General features: G+C 32.1%; 2 protein-coding genes across 2 annotated transcripts; both read left to right on the top strand.

Annotated features, from left to right (window-relative positions):
* Positions 1 to 902: 902 nt before the first annotated feature.
* On the top strand, positions 903 to 17360 carry LOC132748514 (uncharacterized). Its single transcript, XM_060738164.1, has 14 exons — positions 903 to 1370; positions 1537 to 2900; positions 7922 to 8110; positions 8260 to 8761; positions 9034 to 9150; positions 10011 to 10336; positions 10533 to 10640; positions 10797 to 10953; positions 11161 to 11344; positions 11488 to 13127; positions 13317 to 14248; positions 14417 to 14756; positions 14971 to 15510; positions 15769 to 17360. The coding sequence occupies exons 2-14, from the start codon at positions 1686 to 1688 to the stop codon at positions 16056 to 16058; spliced, it is 6540 nt and encodes a 2179-aa protein (XP_060594147.1). The 5' UTR covers positions 903 to 1370; positions 1537 to 1685; the 3' UTR covers positions 16059 to 17360.
* A 1430-nt stretch (positions 17361 to 18790) lies between these two features.
* On the top strand, positions 18791 to 22388 carry LOC132748513 (uncharacterized). Its single transcript, XM_060738163.1, has 2 exons — positions 18791 to 18972; positions 21010 to 22388. Exons 1-2 carry the CDS (start codon positions 18916 to 18918, stop codon positions 21673 to 21675), a joined length of 723 nt encoding a protein of 240 aa, XP_060594146.1. The 5' UTR covers positions 18791 to 18915; the 3' UTR covers positions 21676 to 22388.
* Positions 22389 to 22794: the final 406 nt, after the last annotated feature.

The following is a 22794-nucleotide window of genomic DNA, read 5'->3' as shown; positions in this document are numbered from 1 at the left end:
ATCCCACCATGCATGGAGAAGTTACAGATAGGCAACTTAAGTTTTACAAAACCAAAATGGCAAAACGCTCCTGAAGTTCAATCCCTTGTTTTGACTTCGACCTTTACATTACAGAGTGACAAAGGGTTTATCACCACATATGTATTTTATATTGCCGGACCGAAAATGTCAAAGTTATTGAGTACAATAGTCACAAAACATTCTTCTTCAACTGATCCTAATTTTTTGTCTTCCTAGATTAAGTGGAGGCCAGCTTCACTTAGTCCGTTCCTTACTTTTACTTAGTAAATATTAAACAGTTCAAGCCTTTTATTAGATCCAAGAAAATAATAATAAGAACAGAAACTTGAATTGAAATCAATTTTTTAATAAGTTGTATTTTTCAGGACCAGCGGATGCTAAAGACATAGATTATACAAGCGACGATAACTTTTTTGTCCATTGGCACGGTTTTATCGATCATGAAAGTGGAATAAAGGAATACAAAATAGGTATTGCATCACGTTGCTTGAGCCAGAAAGAACTTTACGGTTTGAGAAATGTCTCGGATACAATATTTGTTACAAGTGTCCCATTCACTGAGACGTCCGCCCGTATACCTGCAAACTTTACGGGTAAACGGTACGTATCCCTTATTGCCTTAAACAATGCAATGGACCCATCGGCAGCAGTATGTTCTGATGGGATAGCTCGAGATCTTTCGCCACCTTCTATTCGAAATCTTACACTGGAGCATGCGACATGGTCAGAAACATTAGTGTGCCATGAAGGACAAACATGGCTATTCCATTCAACGTTATCAAAAATCAAACTTCATAATGAACCAAATTGTAATGACCTATGTAAAAACAATCAAAAACAGAATTATCTCGCGTCAGCCCTTCCAACACGGAAAAATTAAAGAAAACAACTCAGATGTATCGCATGTCATGTGTGGATCAAAGAGCTGGTACCAAAACAATTCAATAATATACCTACCAAACACCCACATAAAACTAGAATGGGACATTGAAGAGGACGAAAGCCAAATTGATGACATCTTTGTAGGAATTGGAACTGACCTTACTGAATTGAATTCACCGAGTATTGGCGCATACAAATCAACTTTAAAACGGAATTTGTTCCAATATAACCATGTAGGAATCGGATCGGATGTATTTTTCTACCTCTTTTGAAAAGTTGTCAACAAAGCCAGTCGAGAAAGTGTTTTAATGTTAGGGCCTATTTTGATAGATGAAACGCCTCCAAATTTGTAGAGAAATTCCAAAGGTTTATCATTGAAGAAGAATATATTGTTGTTGGTTGGGAAAATAACACATTCTATGACATCGAGCAGGACGAGGAAATCAATTCTATTTATTTTGAAATAGGTAAAATAGTCTTAAATATGTTACATATCTCAAAGTATCAAAAAATAAAAAGATAAGTGACATAAATATTGATATTTTATAATAGTAATCGATTAATAACTGAGTACATGTCTAACAATTTAAAACTTATATGTCTAATAATGTTTGACCTTTCTATCCAACACAGGGTATGCCAGCACCAAAGTCACATCGTTGTTAAAGTGGGATCATGAAATATCTGCGCCGTGTTCCGAATATAGTGGTGGTTGTTTCAAGTACCCTATCAAAATACTACAAAAGCAAGATAATGATCTCGGTTTGTACTTCTATATAAATATGCACGTATACAACAAAGCTGGCCACTTCATAACTGTTTCCACAGATACGTTTAAGATACCTTCAACCTACCCACCGGGTCACGGGATTGTTTTTGACAGTGACCCGAAAAATGAGGCCTATGAGTTTGATACTAATGCTCATTTTACGGCACACACTTTGTGTTTAAGATGGTACGGTTTTAAGCATCATGAGTCCATCAAAATTGAAGTCGGTATTGGGTCTAATAACATTACAGACAATGTTGTTCCTTACAGTACAATAAATCTCTCAACAAATTATTACTGTATTAAATCTTCCAAAATTGAGTTTCAACAAACGTACTATGCACTTGTTAAAGCATCTTGTACTGGAGGGTTTACTGTGTCTTCATCGAATGGAATTATGATTTTGAATGAAAGTAAGCTATTGAACTCGCTTCATGTTAATCTCGGAGAGGAGTGCTCATATGTCAATCAAGTTTATTCCAAACGTATCAATTTACCAATAGCTAATTATTCAGTGACATTTCCAGCTTATGTAGGAAAACGATATAAACTCTTTGTTTACAACAGTTCAATTGATTCAGTTGTCACTAATGACGGTATAATTGAAAACGACACGGGAAGCAATAATACCTTTTACTTTATATCATTTGTTGAATATCCTAAAGTTTGGTTACACTTTATTTCTGCCAACGGAACAACAAATCAAAAAGTGGAATTATCTATTCATAAATGTCCCTATGCCAAATATTTAACTGAAAGAAAAGGCGTCACTGCACATTGGTTTTATGACGACCATATTTCTTATGGACTGACGTTTCAAATCGCTATACTTAGAATAAGAAACGTAACTGGCAATATATCTGCTGTACCCTTCAAGCAATATGAATCAGCTTTAAATCACCAAACTTTCAAGTTTCAAAAATTTGGTTTAGAACTTAACAAGTTTTACAAACTAGCTGTTAAACAATGCACTAATGTAACATGCCTCGATCCGGTATATTCTGAAAGTTTTAGCGTGAGTCGGCCGCCAGAAACAGGCAAAATATATGTGGCCCGTCTTTTTAAAGACACTAAAACAGCTTCTGCTGAAATAGATTTAAAGTGGAATGCTTTTCATAGCGGCAACTTGATACGGTTTTACCAGTGGGCTGTTTCTAATGACGATAAAGGGAAGAATATTCTGACAGAATGGCAAACAATAAAAGACACGAAAAGAGAACTCTTTCTGGTGAGTTAGTCTGTTGTTTTAAAAACAAATGATATTACAATGTATATAATGCGAGGTATATTCAAAACGTTTGTGTATAGCGGCTCTACAGTTTATATCTGTTCATTTGCGTACACGTTTTTAAAGAGACAAACATCAAGACATGTCCTTAAAATTAAGAAAGTAAAACAATATAATATGTTGACGGGTTTTAATTCTGTGCGACCCCGTACACACTCACAAAATATCATATGGCGTCGATGTGATGTCGCATAGTCAACAGCGTCGTTGTTTTTAAAGAACTTTCCCAAGTGTTCAGTGTGTCCGGATCATGTAACCATAAACAGTTTTGGTTGTTAAAATGAAGCGAGAAAGAAAGCGGTAACCTTCCCTTTCCAGTCTCCGCATAAACATCAGAGAGTCGGTAACCCATTGCTCTCAATCGTGCGCTTTGTGTCACTTAAAATGTATATAAAATGTATAATTTATAAGATTAGTTTTGATATAAGTGTCAATTGATAAACGTCCAATTTTAAAACAATATGACTATGTAAAGTAAAGTGAAAGTACAATATCATTTGAAAACTTTTATCTTCAGTAGACACAGGCTAGCATTTATTAGGGAAATGATACTTATAATTACTGCGTATCATTATAATGTTAATTGATATTATTTATTTTAATTTGCATATATACAGGCAAATACAATTATAATATTGTTTAAATTCGATGATTGTTTGACATTAATGAGGAAACCTGCTATTTGAATTACAATGTCGTACAGCTCACGAATAGTTAATACAGTCGATTCTCTATAGTCCGATTAAAGTAAAATTTAACGTCAAACAAATTGCAACACAAGCTTTTTTTACATTTTTAGTTTGTTATACACATCATATAAAACAGGTAAAAACCCTTAAAAATCTAACCATGGCAAACCAGTAAAAAAGCAATTCAAATTTTGCATTTGTTTCGAGTTTTTATATGGCTCTGCATGTACACCATACACAGAGTTTTATACTGTAACCGGTGTCGAGGTAAACAAAAGTTATGAGGCCGCGCGATTTAAATATATCAAAATTTACACATTTACTACTTGGAGTTGGATTTAGAAGCTGTTGTGCAAAGTATGTATAATTTTTCATATTATGTTTACTTGTTTTTACAACTTTTAGCCTCGTACATGCCCAAATATCAAATACAATGAATGAATTGTAATGGGTTTTCGCGTGTATGTAAATCAGCGATTGTCGTTTAAAACAGTAAAGATTTTGCAAATTTCATGCGATATAAATAATCATTAGCCTATATATTAACATTCCTTTTGATAATAAGATGTTTATGAAGTAGGGAAAATAAAAATAAACAAATGTAAGTTTATCCTGGGTAGTTTCAAAATGTAACTACGGAAGCGTGTTTGGGTAAACAATGCACGAAATCTAGAATAAATTGTTATTAATTTTAGAATCATAAATGCATGATATTTATTAACAGATCATTAGTTTTTGGTATAAAAATGTCATTGTGTATGATAGCTACTATGTTTTCATTTAAATAACATTTGGAAGATAAGAATTGAAAGGTAATACGAGTATATTATCTTTTTTACATACTAGTGATATATGAGATGTCAGGAGAGTCAAAAACAGATACATAATTTACAATGATTATGTAATTTCAAAATTGTGATTCCAAAAAAGGGAGAAAACTTATTTTACAGTCACAGTAAGCAGTTTAAATTGTTGTTGAGCTCCATGGTTTAACCAGAGACAAAGATAACATGCTATCTGTGTCTCTGGTTTAACTTAAAATTGTTCTACAAATATTAATGAGGAGCTATATTTGCGTTTAACTGTTGCTTTGCCAGCGGTAATAGATCCCCATTTTGAGTGTTAAATTCGTTGTACAATTTTACAAACACATCAGATAAGATAGCTTCAATACAAACGTAATGAATCAGAGAAGTTTGTGCTAATATAGATATCTGTATGTCCATCTACACCGTCTGTCTTTCTGTTTAAAAACATGTCTATCTGCCTTTCTGTCCGTCTGGCTCTCTGTTTTTTGTCTTTACCAAAAAATGAAATTTGATATTTGTAAAACTTGATTCTGAGATACTGTTAACATCTGCCTATCTTTAATAGGGTTTGTCTATCTGTTTGTTTTCTTTTCATTATGCTTTTCGTCCTATATTTATGAAAACTACAGCATATGGTCTGTGAATCATATTGAAAGCATTGGCCTAAACGAACAGATAACTCATTTATATGAAGACAGTGATGATAAATAGTTCGAGTGCTTTTTTTTGATAAGCCAAAAATGAAAGCCCTGTCATACCTACAACCATGTGACCACAGGGGAAATGCCTCCTTTTATTTAATTCTGTTTCTCTCGTCAATAACAGTTACAGATGTAATTTAAATATATGGTAAAAAAGTGATCCCTCAGATGCATTAAAAAGCAAATTTACATGAAAATTGCAGATCCGGTTTGATTGAGTCTGTATATGACGGATAATGAAAAAGTGCAACATCCCTCATGCCCCCTAGCACCGGATTGAGCGGAACTAAATTCTCAACACTTTAAAGTGCTGGATTCAATGATCCCGAAAGACCAGAAAAATATAACAATACTGAAGTGAAGTACGGGGCAACTTTTTACGGCTGCCACACAGCACTTCACATCTATAAATATCTGGTAAAATAAGTGATCCCTCGGAAGCCTTAAAAAACAGCAAATTTACTGAAAATTAAAGGCATGGTTTGATTGAGTCTGTGATCATGAAAGCTGTATTTGACGTTGAACATACGTTTTGCTCTATAGTGCACCCAAATTTATTGCATTTCTCTGAAGAGGACTCCACTTTTTGGGTAAAATTTATTTGATGAATAGTATTATTTTTTGAAGACCAGACAATGTTTTTTTGTAATCTCTTTTTAATTCCATTTTAGATGACTGGATGTAAAGCCGAAATGATAGAAAAGAGTATTGTTATCATTACGACGAGAAGAGAAAACTGCAAGAGACCATAATATGATTAGAAGTTCAGAAACAAGAAAAAAATGTTGAACGTATATTTATTTAAGACAATAACTGTGTAAGTTGCAGAAAGAACCTAAATTTCGTGGCGATGTTGTCAGTAAAGTTGAAACCTTCAACTTTCATGTTTAAGTAAAACAAGACACTTTAAGCGTGAAGTAAGGTCCTAGGAAGAATTAAAGGCGTAAATGGCCTCCTGACAGCTAAAATACGTTACCACCATTGTTGTTACAGTAACAGTCATTTCAAGACGTCCTTTTTATGAAAAGTGCATACACACGACTCGTAAATCTAGTGAAAAGACCATCGAAAACAGCAGGAGAAAGCTTTTTAACCACTATGCAATACTTTGAAAGTTATTGAAAGGATAACTTTTTTTTTAATGTGACTAGGTGCAGTCGAACTAATGAGCATTATGAGAGATATAGAGATGTGGAGATCACTTAAATATCTCTTTATATAATAAGGAAGAAAACATAAATAGGTTAAACAAGATGTGATGGCATTCAATATTAAAGGTGAATTTTTTTAAAGCAACCTAAATGATACATGACATAAAATTGGCATTTTAAACATATAAAATTCTAATTTTGAAACATTACTAAAGACATAACTACAGCTCATTTTCAGCATTTATTCTTCACTAACTTAAGTGTTGTGCAATATAGATAGTTGGACCATCCTGGCAATGATAGATGAAGTTATTTCTACTAAATCATGTTAAAAGTGATAGTTTGCATAACATTTATGGGTAATATTTGGATGGATGAGACTTTGGTAATGTACAAATATGTTAAATGACACAGAAAAAGACTAAATAATGAGTTTCTTTCAGAAATTGAGTATATTACCAGATGCATTGTTTGTTGTAACTAAGTTTGTTTTCTTTATTTTTATAAATTATTCAAAAATAGTTAAAAAATGCTAGAATAATGTCAATGTAATTGATGTAACGTATGTTACATTTTGCTTAAGTGATTATGTTTCTCTATTATTTATATAAGCTTATGTGATATAAATATTACTTGAACCTCTTTTCAATTGTAAATATTAGGTATTTTTAAGACAATGCAATTTGAACGTTTTGCATTATTATTATGAGTGGGTGGGGTAATAATCCTGTGTGTCACAAGTGAATAAATAATAAAAAAGAGGCCAAACCTGTTATTATTCATTGCAAATTCTATTTTTATGAACACCAATATATGCTGGCTAAAAACTACCAATCTAAAACAGAGAAAGACAAGACAGTCGCCACATATTAAACATATTACGATATTATGTATTACGAATTTTATGCCTGGACAGGTACTCGTAAACTACTTGCCAAAAGTCAAGTTTCCGAAGGTATATTTTTTTAGGGTTTTACTACCAGGTCCATGCATATATATTGATTGCAAAATACTAAAGAAAGCTTGTGTTGCTATTTGTTTGATGTCAAGCTACATATACTCATAACTTTAGTGGCCTACTAGTGGCGCTTTTGAAATTGACGTGATTATCGTTCTGAAAATTTGCTGATTTCTCCCTGGCTCTATATTTCTAATTTATGCTTCTAACAACTGCTATTTAAAACTTGTTTCTTAAGCCATTGAATGTTGAAATGATGACGAGTTTCTGAATTATGTCAAGGAAATGCCAACTGACGTTTACTTTTGCATTTCACCCTCAAATGACATATCAATTAAATTTAACACTGATTTACGTTAAAATGATGTAAGAAACACATCGGTATACGCCGATGTTGCGTTGTATGGTTCATAATGTGCACATAAAATGTGAAAAGAAATAAACCTTTACAATGAAAGAAAACCTTACTTTTAGAAATAAAGACACCCTTTCGATTCATATCAACCAATATTGTTAATATCGGCCATGTAAACGAAGTCGGGAAGAGTCAAAGACCATTTTGATCATACCTCGTATTCATATAAGATTGTTTGCATAATTGATATTCTATTAAGAGAACATACCCTTTAATGTGTTATATTTACATAAATCAGGTACATACATCGATTGATCTACCTATGCATCTCCATTCAACGAAGTTCGGTTGTATTCGTGCCTTCGACAAAGCAGAAAACGAAGCATCCCAGTGTCAACAGATCGAATACATGGCAAATGGAACTTATATGGCGTCTACCGTTTATGATTTTGATTCAAACGCCATGGCCTGGAACAAAATTAAAAACGTAAGCTTAATTATGTTATCACTACTTGTATTGAAGTTACCTTATATCTTTAGTTGCAAAAAGTAAATATTTATTCACATTTGTTAAACTATAACTTAATTGTAAAGTGTATGTACTTTGTTATTACCATTTAGTTTCCTTTTTTAAAGATACTACACAGTTCCAATTTTGGAAGTCTATATACACTTCTTCACGACAATGAACTGGACTTTGGAACACCAGACACAGAGGTTGTTGGTGCAATGTTGTATGCATCCGAGCGGAATATCACGTGGCTTTTGATGGAAGACCCATCGTCGTGTGACTTTAGTAAAGGGTGTGTTGTTGAAAAAGTAACAAACACTGGCTTTGTATCATTTGATAAGACAGTTGTTAAGTTCAATACATTTTACTACATATGTGCTTACTCTGTTACGACATCTGTAATTAGAGAGTTGAATACAGAAGTGTTAGATGAAATAAAAACGTGTAGCAACGGTTTTGTTCTTGATAGTATTGCCCCAGTAGCTGGAAAAGTGGAAATCCAAAACAATAATGGGTTCCTTGCCAGTCTTGATGACATTGAATTCTCCTGGAATAAATTTGAAGATAACATAGATGCGACACAATTTGGATATCTAAGCAATATAGCAACATACACCTATGGAGTAGGTATGACGTTGTGGATTATATACTAATATTCAGTTCCGCTAAACAGAATTAATAACTTGATTATTATAGACTCAATTGGTCATTTCTCTTCGTAAATTTACTAAAGTACTGATGTGACGTATGGAATGAACTAAAAATCGTATTTCTAAGCTCCACAGTATCAGATTATGAAATATTTGCCCGATAAGAGTTTGTGATTGACGTTAATAACTAAACATACGAAGTACTTTTTTGCTCAATGTTTTACCACAAAAATGTATAATACGTTTTAGGAAGTCGCCCTCTCAAAGACGATATCATACGGTTTACAAATGTGGGTCACAAAACACGATATGTTATCAACAGTCTGGATTTGCATGATGGCGCATCTGTTTTTGTAACCATTAAAGGTTTGTAAAATAAAATACAGTCATCAATAATATAATAAGATGTAAAGCATCTTCTACTAATAACATTAAAACTTTTTTAATATTTTGTGTGAGTTTGTGAAAATTTAAGGCACATTATGCCTCAGAAACGTTAATTAAAAAGTTACTTCTGTAGAAAACGCAAATATGAGTAGATTATCGTTTAAATAATGGTTTTAGAGGGTTTTAGATGCTTGTTACCTGAATATAGCTGTAATTATGAAATCATTTGTCTTAAAAATAAAAACAGAAAATATAAACAAAGTAGTATGTATTATGAACTCAATACAAAATACTCAATCACTATAAATGTACTAAATCCACAAAGGCAACAGAAGAAACAGAGGGTTCAATGAATTGGCCTATAAGCAAAAAATAAAAGCTATTGAGAAATAAAAATCATTTTTAAAAAAAGCATTTTTAGACATAATGGGCCTTTAAAATTGTAAGTAATAAGTCTCAGATTTTACCTCTTTAAATGTGACACGTCATATACCGGTATGTAAATATGGTTTGTATCTATTTTAATGTAGCTACAGCTGGTGGTCTGAACCATTTTAACAAACGCATTGAAAATCAAACTGAGAACATAAATAAAATATTTCAGTTCTTTTAAAAGTTCTGAGATACTTACACTACAAGTGATGATATAAAACTATATAAATTTTAATTTCCGATTTGTAAATAATTTAAATGAACATTTTAAATGTAAAAATGGAAGAAGATTAAAATGTTAAGGAAGCATATCTTTCTCTTTTTGAGATAAGACAACCTTCGATCATCATCAATAAGTATTGAATGAATATAACTGAAGTTACAAACTTAAGGTTACATTTTTACAGCAACTGACCATGCCGGAAATACAGCGTCAGCTTCCTCCAATGAAGTTATTATCGACACATCCCCTCCTTTGAATGGTGAGCTGCAAATTTCAACAAGTGAACACGTGCAAGACACTTACCTTTATCTAACGAATAAAATGATATCAGTTCATTTATCTGATTTTAAAGATATAGAAAGCGGCCTCGATTACTTTGAAATTGGAATTGGAACTCAGCCTTTCTTTACGGATATCTTATCAACAACTGTTATGCGCGAAGAAAATTTTGTCATAAAAATGCAAGACTACGACATAACAGACGGCCACACTTACTATATATCAGCAAAGGTAAGCATATGATTTTGATTGTTATGTCTATATACATGTATATAATCAATATGGTATTAATTATCAATATTTAATCAGAAAAGTTAAAGTTTAAATATTATTATAAATGTTTGCGACATATCATTAACATATATACTTAACGATTTTTACAAATTAATTTCTAAACCAGTTTAAATTCAGTTTATATTTTCTTTAGGCTATTAATCGAGCTGGATTATCATCTGAGTTTACATATTTACGAACTATAGCCGACACAACACCTCCAAATGGTGGTCATGTTTTAGAAGGCCCAATCGGAAGTCAGGTAATTCATTTAATTTGAAAAAACATGCATAATGTCTTAATTTCTACTCCACGTTCACGTCCTTTATTTTCTCACATTGATTAGAATTAATTAAATTCTTAAAATGCAGGGATTTTCATTTAATGACACATTGAAATGTTATTTTCATTATCACAGATAGAAGAAGATTATCAATATGATATAACGGAAATAAACGTGCATTGGAATGGTTTTAGCGATCCACATAGTGGAATAGCCTTTTATAGAGCAGCTCTTGGGACCAAGCCATTTTCGGAAAACATTAAGCCGTTTGTGAATGTTGGACTTCTGGAATGTAAGATATTATAAAATCATGTTCGAATTGTTATAGAACTAATATACTTGAAATTAAAGAGATGCACACATGAATAGGCTGCTGAAATATTATAAACATCATATAATTATTTAAGGGAAAATTATAGATTTCAAACGTAAACGTATGTATAAATCACCACATTGTTGGTATAACTGTTCAATGATATATTTATTTCAATTGATAAAGATACCACGTGGCATGGAGAATTTTCTATTGGTGAAAAATATTTTACCACAGTAGAAGCATGTAACGACGCATGTCTCTGTATAGCCCGATCATCTGATGGTATTACTCTGGACAATTCACCACCAACACCAGGTTCTGTACAGATCGGTTCAGACGTGCTTCACCAGAAATATCAATCACATACGTAAGTAATAATTTGAATCATTGATAAAATATGTACATATATCTGTTACTATTGAAATCATGTACATTTTAGTCTTGTTTCCAAGCCATGTAGGTAATACGTAATATAAATGTTAAATATGCATAAATTTTATATTTCTGCAGGTCATCAGTACACGTGACATGGGCGGGATTTGAAGACCCGGAATCTAGCATTGGTCACTATGAATTGTGCATTGGAACAAGTCCAACAAATTGTGATATTTCAGAACGCACAAATTGTTTATTGCGGTCTAATATTATCAAAACAGGGCTTAGTCTTCCACTACAGACTCCTCTATTCGCAACTGTAACTGCTTTTAATAAGCTTTTGTTCAATGTTACAAAATCATCCGATAGCTTCTTTGTCGATGAAACACCCCCTCTTGTTTTGATAAGACCATTTTTTATTGTCGAGAAAAATAATAACCACTGGAAAATAGGTCAATGGGATAGATCTGTTTTACATATACAGTGGGAATTTATTGATGAAGAAAGCCCGATTGTTCGTCATTATGTTTCTCTTGCTACGCACCATGAGGGTCACACTCCCGTAGAAAATATACAACTCGGAGCCGAAAACAACCTTAAAATAACTTTGGATGGTAGGTCATGGCTTCATAATGGTGATACGTATTTTGTGACCGTAACAGGCTGTAACCTGGCTGGTCTTTGTATTTCAAAAAGTACCAATGACCTGATTGTAGATTCGACACCCCCGCATCTAGGTGGTTTCAAACCACCAATGTATTGGGAAAATTTTAACGGCTCCGTGACTGCAACGAAGTCAAATATAACACTTTCATGGTACGGTTTTCATGATCAGGAATCTGGAATTGAAAGATATTTTATCACAATAAGTAAAACATACAGCGGAAACGAGATAACAAATGGTGTGACAACCGTCAATGTTAATGTGTCTGATAGTAAAACTGAGCATACATATACATTTCTTGCAACTGACTATCTGGAAGGAGATGATCAGTTGTATTTAACAATATGGGCAGAAAACTCTGTAGGCCTTAACAGTTCAAAGGCACGGGCTTCAGTATTTGTGTTATCAAGTTCTTCGACAGCTGATGTTTCAAACCAAAAGGGTACTCTCGAACTTGAAAAACATTCCTGTGATATACATTACTGTAATAAGGATTGTACATGTGCAATTATTGGCAAACCATGTGTCGAGGTACAATCAAACTCGACTTGCGAAGAAATAGGTACTTCGTTGATAGATAAGGATGTTCCTGAAATTGAAGTTTTTAACGGACTAGATGAGAAATCCTTTAATATCACAACTTCCTCTGCTTGTCTCTCCGGAAGTTGGAAAGTAACTGATGGCAAAAGAAACACCACGAGCATATTACGATTTGAATGGAGTATGGGTTTACAGAACCAGCCTTTTGGGGAAGGGATATTTGATTTAAAAAACGAAATTCCATGGAATGACATAGGATTGCACTCACAAGTTGTACATTGCCTACCCGTAAATAGATCTTTAATAGCACGCGAAAAATATGTAATTTATGTTAGGGCTTGGCTTTCCAGTGACACTTATGCCACGTTTCATTCGGCTCCAATACTGATTGATCATTCACCTCCATCTTTGGTACGAGGCCGTACAGTTCTTGATTCTAATGAACTATGCAATGTGGATTTTGATATAATAGATTGGATGAATACAATTACAGTATGTTGGAATGGCGTCTTCTCAGAACAGCAGGGCACTATCGTAAATTATTTCCTAGCAATGGGGACGTATCCCTCTGGTATGGTCTTCTTCACTTTTGTTTATTCTTCAAAACTTGATAATAAATAACATATGAATAAGAATTTATTTCGTGAATTTTTAGATTACATAAATTCGTTTCAAATAAGTGGCATTTAGTTTTATAATGAAAAGGATTTGTTTGGATTCTTTGACATATTTTACATTTCCATATTGTGTATGACTTTAGGTGACGATACGATTCAACGACAAGATGTGGGTTTGAACTCTAGTTTCACATTCAACAATCTGTCATTGACGCATGGAACGAAGTATTTCTTCACAATCACAGCATATAATAACGTGGATTTGCATTCACTTGCTGTATCTGATGGTTTCATTGTCGATATGGACGAGCCGATCAGTGGTGTTGTCTACAACACTCCTAGGCATAGAAACGCACCATACCAGTCCTCAACTACAACCATTGGCTTATCTTGGCATGGATTTCAAGACAAGATTTCTGGAGTGCGAAATTACTATGTAGCAATTAGCGATACACGAACTATTGAAGCAGATATAAAATATATAAACACGGGACTTAGTACGAGACACGTTTTCAGAAATTTAGAATTAAAACATGGACACAAGTATTACGGTTTTGTAAAATCTGTAGATAATGTCGGACATCAAAGTGTAGTTGCGGTATCAAATGGAATAAAGATTGATAATACTCCCCCAACAGCATACATTTGTCAGACATATGTCGCTTTCAAACATGTATCAGAAGTATTAGACGTCATTGATAATGAAATGAACTTAACTTTCAATGCTTCCTTAAGCACATTATATAAAATAGTTGGCTATCTTTCGTTAGATAAAAGCGACGGAGCAAAACTTGTGTTTCATTTAGGTCAGTTTCACACGGTGCTTCCACTCATGAAATATCATAATCAAACACTATTCTTCAAGCATACCTTCTTGTCTGACAATACTGCTTATCAAACCATTTTGGTCGAATACCTCAATTCAAATAAAGAATATTTTGCTTTGAACATGACATTATATGAATGCAATAAGGCTTTTGAAAGCATTAAGGAGGCAATTAAACTCACACAGATTTCTAGGTCACAGGTTGCAGTAGAGTTGCTTGTAGCAGATAACGAAAGTCCTATAAGTGAGGTATGTGCAATTGTTTGTTTTAATATTCCATTATTTAATCATTATTTAGATAGGACTTTTAAATTTGTATTTAATGCACTTCATTTCTGAAATGTAAATAGTTATAACAACAGTAAGGCAATTTGTTGAGTGCACATTTTAACATTTATCATTGGGTTTTTTTCATAGATTCAAATAGGAGCAGGAACCACACCCGGAGGATTTCAGGTTAAATCTCTTTCACGAGTGCATCATCATAATCCTAACCATCTGTTACAAACCAACGTTCAACACAGAACCAATGTTTATGTCACAGCAATTGTTGAGAATAAGGCAGGACTAAGGACAGTATTCAAGTCAAAGCCTCTTACCATTGACCACACAAAACCTGTTGTAAAACATCTGTCTGGGAACCTGCGATATGTAGAAGAAAATGTATCGGGTATTGTTGACACTAAAACAATTGTGCATGCAGTATGGGATGTACTTGATGACGAAAGTGGAATAAGCATCTGCTATTGCTCAATAGGTAGTAATAATACATAATATACTTTTTAATGTTTCTTTTTAAAAACTATTTTCTAAGGTAAATATTCTTTTTTGTATTAAATTGTAGTTTGTGTTCCTTAAAGAATGTTCAGAATTTTAGTATTTTTAGTACTGGTAATTTTCTAATGTGTTTTTATGTAGATCTTCATTTTTCAGAGTCGAATCGCAATTTTTCTGATATATTCATATTTCAGGTCATAGCCCAGGTTTACAGAATATTGATTCAAACTGGATTGCACAAACAGAAACATCATGTGAATCAGATGGACATATTTTCTCACATGGTCAAAAAGTATTCCTAAATTTGAAGTGTTTTAATAACGCTTGGCTATCGGCTGAAGATGTGCTAGGGCCTCTGATTGTTTCACTTCAGCCATCCGACACATTAAATGCAAAATTGGCGTTTATACCACTGAGTGAGGAAGATAATAGACATTTTGCCCCTCCAGTGTTAAATTTGCCGGTACAATCAAATAACTCGTGCCTCCAGTTTAAATGGAGTGGATTTACAGACCTGTCTGGTATTGTGCATTATGAATACCGAGTATACCAAAATGAGCACGCTGTTCTTAAGGAATGGGAGAAAACTATTAAAGACATGGTAAAACTAGAAAATATTGATTTGATAAATGGGGAAGTCATTGCAGAAGTCAGAGCTATTAACAAGGGGTCATATATCAGCGACTCTGTAAATGCTTCACTTTTTGTTGCCAAGTATCCTCCCAAATTAACAGGTAATTGCAATATTCTCTAACAATCTATTAGTTTGTAAGGCTATCATTTTGAAATCAAATCTTTATAAAACAAAATAATTTACTATAACTCATATATTACGTTGATCGTTACATTTAAAACATTAACATTTTATTAAAAGTATTATCGCAATTATTACTTCCCTAAAATCTTTATTTTATTTCAAATTCATATATATACATATATATCAAATGATAAATTCAAGGGCACTTTGTAATGTCTTTATCTGTATTTTACAGGTATTTCAGTTAAATTTTGGAGAAAAGGAGCTGAGAAACTGCATTTAAGTTGGGCTGACGTATTTAATATTGAACCTAGTATTCAGGTTTCATTTAGTCTTACAATAGGTACGAGAAAAGGATATACAGATATCCTCGACATATATAATATCAGCGATGATAACATTGATGTGCCAATACCTAGATCTACGATCATTACACCTATAGTGAAGGAAGTCTTTGTATCGATCGACTGTATCTATGAGACTGGACTACGAGCTACATATGCTACTATTTACAAGCTTGCTTGACATGCAAAGACACACAATGCCAATTTTTCTTTTCCTATTTTATAAATGACAACCGTGAGTTTTTAATAATGGTTTTAGAGCATGTAAGACGCTAATCATTTCAAGAGAATAGCATTGAAAGTGTAAATATTTGTCATAAAAGTAGTAAAATGAAAACAAAATAGTAATTTGACTTCCATACAAAATACTGAATATCTATAATAAGTGTACTAATCGCAAGGAAGAAACATCAGAAGCAAAACATGATTCATGTAATTGTCCAATGATTAAAAGTAAGAAACTATAGCATCATAAAAAATTAAAAAGCTTTTGAGAAATAAAAATAAAAGCAAAAAGAACTTCGACATACAAAACAATTCATGTTCTGTTCCAGCTATTCCCTTTTGAAACCATTTGCTTTCTTCCTCGAACGATGCAAGATAGTTCTATAGTCGTGTTTTGCGTTACTTTGATATATGTATTTTCATGCTTTAGTTAATTAAATTATATCTGTTTATTTATCAAATTCAAAATTGTAACTACTGTCAATTTTATAGTTATATGTTCTTATATTATTAAGGTTTATTATTAAGGAGATGCTTAAAATATTTTGCAATCATTTTGACATACTGAACCACCAGATTGTATTCTGTGGTCTACAAATTTTTTATTTAAACTGGCATTACGCTAATTTTTACTATCAAGCTGAGATAAATAAGTTGTATATTTCAAAAGATGGACTTGATTTAATACAATATGTTTGCAGAACAGTTTTTTTTAAATATATTTTTATTTTATTTATATCCTTTGTTTAATTTTTATCATTATTATTACTCATTTCACTTTTTATAGGTTTAATTATTTCATATTAACGTATTGTTAATGTTCATTATGCTTTACTTAAAATATTCACAGTTGACATAAGTCTTTGTTCTTTTCTATCCTGTAATATATCATGATTTTGTACATAATTGTATATATTGGAAATACATGTATATGAAATAAATACTCTATAAACAAAAAGATTGACAATCATAACTGCTATTGTACAATACTTTATAGTTACAAATTTAGGATATAAACTTCCTAAAATATAAAAAAAACTGTCCAACTCTTAATTTAAATTGAATATTATCGATAAATTCCAAAGATATTAATGTGGGTCACGGGGGTCATTGACTACTCAAGTGACGTATATTATGAAAATGAAAACGACAATGTGACGACATGTTAAGTAAATTTTATTTTACCTGAACACTCACCATTTTCTTTGATAGGCATTATGTCACTTTCACTGATTAACTTGTCAATTATAAAGACTTTTAACAAATATATATGCATGTTGTATTTACGAATACCGGAAATTTGTGCCAGCTTAAAAATCATTTTTGAACAATATCAGAACTGCATTTAATACTTTACAATTGAATAGCGTTAAATCTCAAAATTTAGACATCATATTTCGTAAATGTAAAGCTGGTATATAGCATTGAGTTTCATTATAAGAAAATACAAAAAAACATTTTAGAAATGTCGGAGTTGTTATAATTTCTAACTACTTCAGTTACACCAATCTTCACAAGTATTTCGAATATACATGGTGTACTCGTATAACAGAAAAACAAATATGAATTGAAACACATTACAATAAATTGAGTCTTAAGAAATTCCTTAGATTAAGTCTAATTGTAGTGATATACCAATAATAATAATAATACATTTTAAGCTGGCTTTCTCTCACTGGACTTCCATTCATTAAACACGTTATCAGGGGATAATGTGGGAAATATGTCATCTGTCATCGTGGGAGGTCTATACAACAAGTATTAATAGATATAACATGTCCTATCCTGTAGATATAGTACTAAATTGTATGAATTCAAGAAATAATAGAGTTCACATAGTAAGATTTGCTTGTACATCTTAGTTTTATTTGGTGTTGTACTGCAAAATCATACCGTCTGTTGAGGCCGAGAATATAGAGTATAATACAACTCGGATATGATATACAATATAAAATACTGTGTGCTACAAAGTAAACTATGTATACTCTACCGTACCGATGATCATGTAATGTTCTGATAACATTATTCGTGAATGATAAATAGCCAACTTACATATATACCCTTAAATATACGAAATTGAGGCGTGTTATCATATATAAAATAAATGAGGGGTCGGTGGAAGAACATTTCATTTGAAAATTAGAGAGATTTTATTTTTTAATCAAAATCATGTGTATCCCACAATGAAAGCATAACATTGAAAACAAAGAAATTCTGCAAAAGTAATGCCAAATCTGTGTAATGTGTGACCGACGCGAGCTCAAAATGAATCTATATAATTTATAGCTTATAGCAAATGCATGAAACGAATAAGCGGCTTCGTTTTTTTTATAGTATTTCATATCAAACATTGTTGCATCAAAACTGCACATGAGAAGAAGGCATTCATTAATCCTTCATAAGAGTAGCCAGTTTAACGTTAACATGCAAAATACAGCAGGCGTTTCATTTACCAGACAAAACGAAATATAACAGACGCTAAATACTTAAATCAGACGATCTTATATTTTAATAAACGATGTTATCTATCGACTATTTAGCAAGCATTAAGTGAACTAGAATATAAACTATCCGCATCGATAAACGCAGTTTATTGTTCTGACTCAAGTGATATATAGAGTATAGCCTACACGTACTTTCAGTGTATACGATATTATGTGTGTGCTTAAAAATGACCGTGTGCTACAAAGTAAACTCTCTGTACAACGTTCGATCATTTCTGCTGAATAAAAGGCGCGCGATAGCTCGGTGTATCGTAGTTCGCTAAATGATCTTATAGCATTTGTTTTTAATTTTGGTTAAGTTAAATAAAGATGTCTAAATCGCAGACTGTTTCCATCAAGGATCTAACAGAGGATCAAATTCAAAAGGTAATTATTTCTTTCTTAACCTCTTGAATTCAAAGGGTAAAATATAATAGATTGTATTGTTAAACTTATGCTTAATAGTTCACGTTTGTTTACCCATCAGTCTGATCTTTTGTTATGCATTTTTTTAATTGCTTCTTTCGAATTAGTTTTTTAAATATTAATATATTTTTGATTATGTTAGGAACAGTTTGCTGAATTTTAAAATGCAAACATATGGAAAATATCAATTAGCCAGGTCACTGACATATCTATTGTTATTTACTCGTCTGACACATTTATGATAATAAGGTCAAGCCAGAAAACGTATAAATTAAATCTGTGACAACATGATTATTATCAATTTTATCTGGGAATATTCTTTTAAGTTTATTTATCTGAATATCTGTTTGACTAAAAGAAAGGAATTAGTCGGTGTGACATTAGTCTACATTGAATAATTTTGATTGGTTAAATTGATAGTTTCATAGTTCATTGAACGCATTTTCATTGGTTGATTTAATAGTTTTTTGTTTGAAGATTGTATTTTTGATATTGATTTTTGTTTTAATGATAATTATAGATAATCTGACTTTAGACATGAAAAGGTTAAATTTTAAATAGAAGGTGTCACAGTTTCTGCGGGGCATTTAAAATGTACACATAATAATTGCCAGTTTTATTGTTGTTATAATTATATACAGAAAAGAACTATCTTTAAACAGAAAAATAAACTACAAGCGTTATGTTATATAAAAGAAAACTCGTGGCTTTCAGATTAATATTGGATATTATAAAAGAAACACATGTCTCTCATTTTAATAGTGCATATTAGCAACCCAAGAACTGAGAAACATTTGTTATTTTTTATTTATTTTTTTATGGAAACAACATTTTTGTATAGTAAAACATATTACTTAAATGTTTACGTGAGGAAAGAGACCAGGGGAGAGAACTAGAAAATTACGTTTTGTTAGTCCATATTGATTACCCGCACCTGGGGAATATTGCAAACATTATTGACCGGGTGATATTCATTTCAGGGATGGTAAATCCAAATAATACATTGTGAGGTCACATTAGGCTATATAATAAAAAGTTTATGTAAGGTATAATTAAAATAATTATTACACGTTCACTGAATATCATGCAAAAGAAATATACTGATTTATTACATGCTTTTCGGTGGTTTATAGAAATATATCAGTGATATAAAACTGGTAATTTCACTGTTTGAAACAGTGAAATTACCACTTTGATAATTTCACTGTTTAGAATTTAAGCCCCTTACGTTGTTTCAGTGAAATACCAGCGTGCACAGAACTGGGTACCAACTTAATGACGTGACGTCGTAAATGACGTCACGTTGTATTATTATTTGGCGCGCTTTTCATTCAGTATTAGGTTAAATGTCTTTTTAAAACGTTTCTTTGCATATAATAAAAAGAAAATTTGTTTAGTTTAGTGTAAGATCTGCGCCACTCGTGAAATATACCTTTTGGTGCTCACTCGGTGAAATATATTCCGATCTTACACTGAACTAAACAAATATCCTCTATATAATTATGACAGAGAATTCCTTCACAATCCCACCTCTTCAAATTCATCAGCACCACAATAACCACATGATAAAAGAAGTTAAGCCTACCAAACTTCCTTCTAGGGCAACACTTAGGTTATAAATATGGTTTTTAACACGAGTCGAGATAGAGGAGTCAGAAGAATATTTGTCTTTAAAACTATATACCTATAATAACTTAGAAGAGTTATCAGAAACAAAAAGGAGGCATAAATGCTTCTGATGATAAATTATCATTCATTTTCAATATCCGTAAGAACCTATAAATGTAAAGACATGAATATACACGATGCCGACTTGCCCAAGACACACTGTCAAATATTGTGTAAAATTTACAGTCATAAGTCTTAACAATAAAGACCCCATGCTAGCTCACAATTGCTTTCTTTCTTCTTCATATTTATCAACAGTACGTTGTTTGCTTTGATTGTAAAATGGGCTATAACTGATTTAATTTTTAAAACATTTTTTCTTCTTTGCAGGCTTTTGAGAAAACGTTGAATCAATTTGAGCCAATTCCAGGTATCAGATTAGTCCGTATTACTGAAGAGTACTATGAAAAAGCTGTCAATTTGTGTCGTGATCATTTCCTGCCTAATGAACCACTCTCAAAATCTGTCGGTCTTACATGGAACGAGATAATAGAGGCTTACTGGCTGGAGGCACTTCAGCTCAATCTTTCCATTATGCTCGTTGACGAGAGCACAGACGAAGCTGTAGGCTTCAGAACAATTAGATATGCCCTAAAAGATGACAAATTAGAGTTCGGTGTTGAGCTTCCAGAAGAGTTGCAGATACTTCTAGATTTTACCGAGTACTGTGACAAACAAGCTGATTTCTTTGATCATTTCGGCGTTACTGAGACATTTCATTTTCTGTCACTTGTTGTTTCACCTAAATATCAAAGACGCGGCTTTGCTTCAAAGATAGTTCACGCTGCAATGGAATTGGTCAAAAACCTCGGTATCGACAATGTTTGTATCAAAGGGGAAGGTTCATCAAACTTTTCAAAAAAGATTTACGACAAAGAAGGATTCGATGTTCTGTATGAACATATGTACGATGAATGGGAGGTAGATGGTGAAAAACCTTTTTTAAACACGGGAGAACATAAATCAGTTAAAGTATATGGGAAAAGAATTCGTTAATAATTTCAAAAAGGTGAAGGCACGATGACATTTTATATAGATTTTAAAATGAGATGCGATAACAATTTGGCAAAAATATTTTTAAGCGTTTGGCATAAGATGTGACACTTTCACTATCAACGGAAGCAATGGTTTCTCTAATGTTATCATTTGTTTAAGCAAAAGATGTACATGTGTTAATATATAAATGACAACATAAATAATAAAGTTGTTCTATTTTACTGCCATTTCTCTATGATGTTTTATATCATTTCAAAGCATACTTCAAATGAAAGTCTTACTTTGTATATTTTGTTTTCTTTCAACTGATTATGGGTTCAAAAACATGTCATAAACCATTAAGTTATAAATCATAGAAGGCTACATCTAATGCTACCTTTATGTCAATCTACGTTAATGTGAAGTCAAATAGCATGTCTGTAATACATTAGAAAGTACGTTTGGGAAACTATATAATAAATATTTCTATAAATTAAACCAGAATAAAATAAAACAAGAATATAATTAAACGATGTGATTGACAAAATATTAAACTTATGATTTATATTAACGTGTACCACCTATTAATCAAATGCCACATACATGTTCAGCTATCATTTTGTTACAGCGTCAGTTGAAGAGTGTTGTTTGTAATTTAGACATTCAAACATTTGTTTTACAGAAAACGGTTGATAAACTGTATGAATAAGCAATAAAATAATCATTGATTCTTATACGCATCACTTATTTAAACCCTTTCCCTATGTTACACGAAAAATTATGACTTGATAAAGACAAGGATAAAACTGAAAAACATGACTCGAAAGTAAACATTTATTTATTTACACCTGAATTAATAATTTATAACACACATAAAAACAGGTGAGCTCGTATTAAAAATGAATTAAAAAACACCTGTATTGTAACTATCCGCCAAGATCTTCCTTAATCTCCATAGAGGTCGGGAAACATAAAACATTAAATATGAATTTCTTTTATAGATCAACGCTAGAACACGTAATAAGTAAAATCAAATGCAAAAGATATTGCAAAATATTTACATAGAATAAAAAAAAATGGTACAGGGGCGCGTTTCACTAACGTACTTATGTTATCGTAACTCGAGTTTAAACGTTTGAA

Source organism: Ruditapes philippinarum, unplaced genomic scaffold (genome assembly GCF_026571515.1).
Source record: "Ruditapes philippinarum isolate M1 unplaced genomic scaffold, ASM2657151v2 ctg8615_1_1_1_1, whole genome shotgun sequence".
Lineage (NCBI taxonomy): Eukaryota > Metazoa > Mollusca > Bivalvia > Venerida > Veneridae > Ruditapes > Ruditapes philippinarum.
Note: the sequence above shows the minus strand (reverse complement) of the source record. Positions and strands in the feature narration are given on the sequence as shown.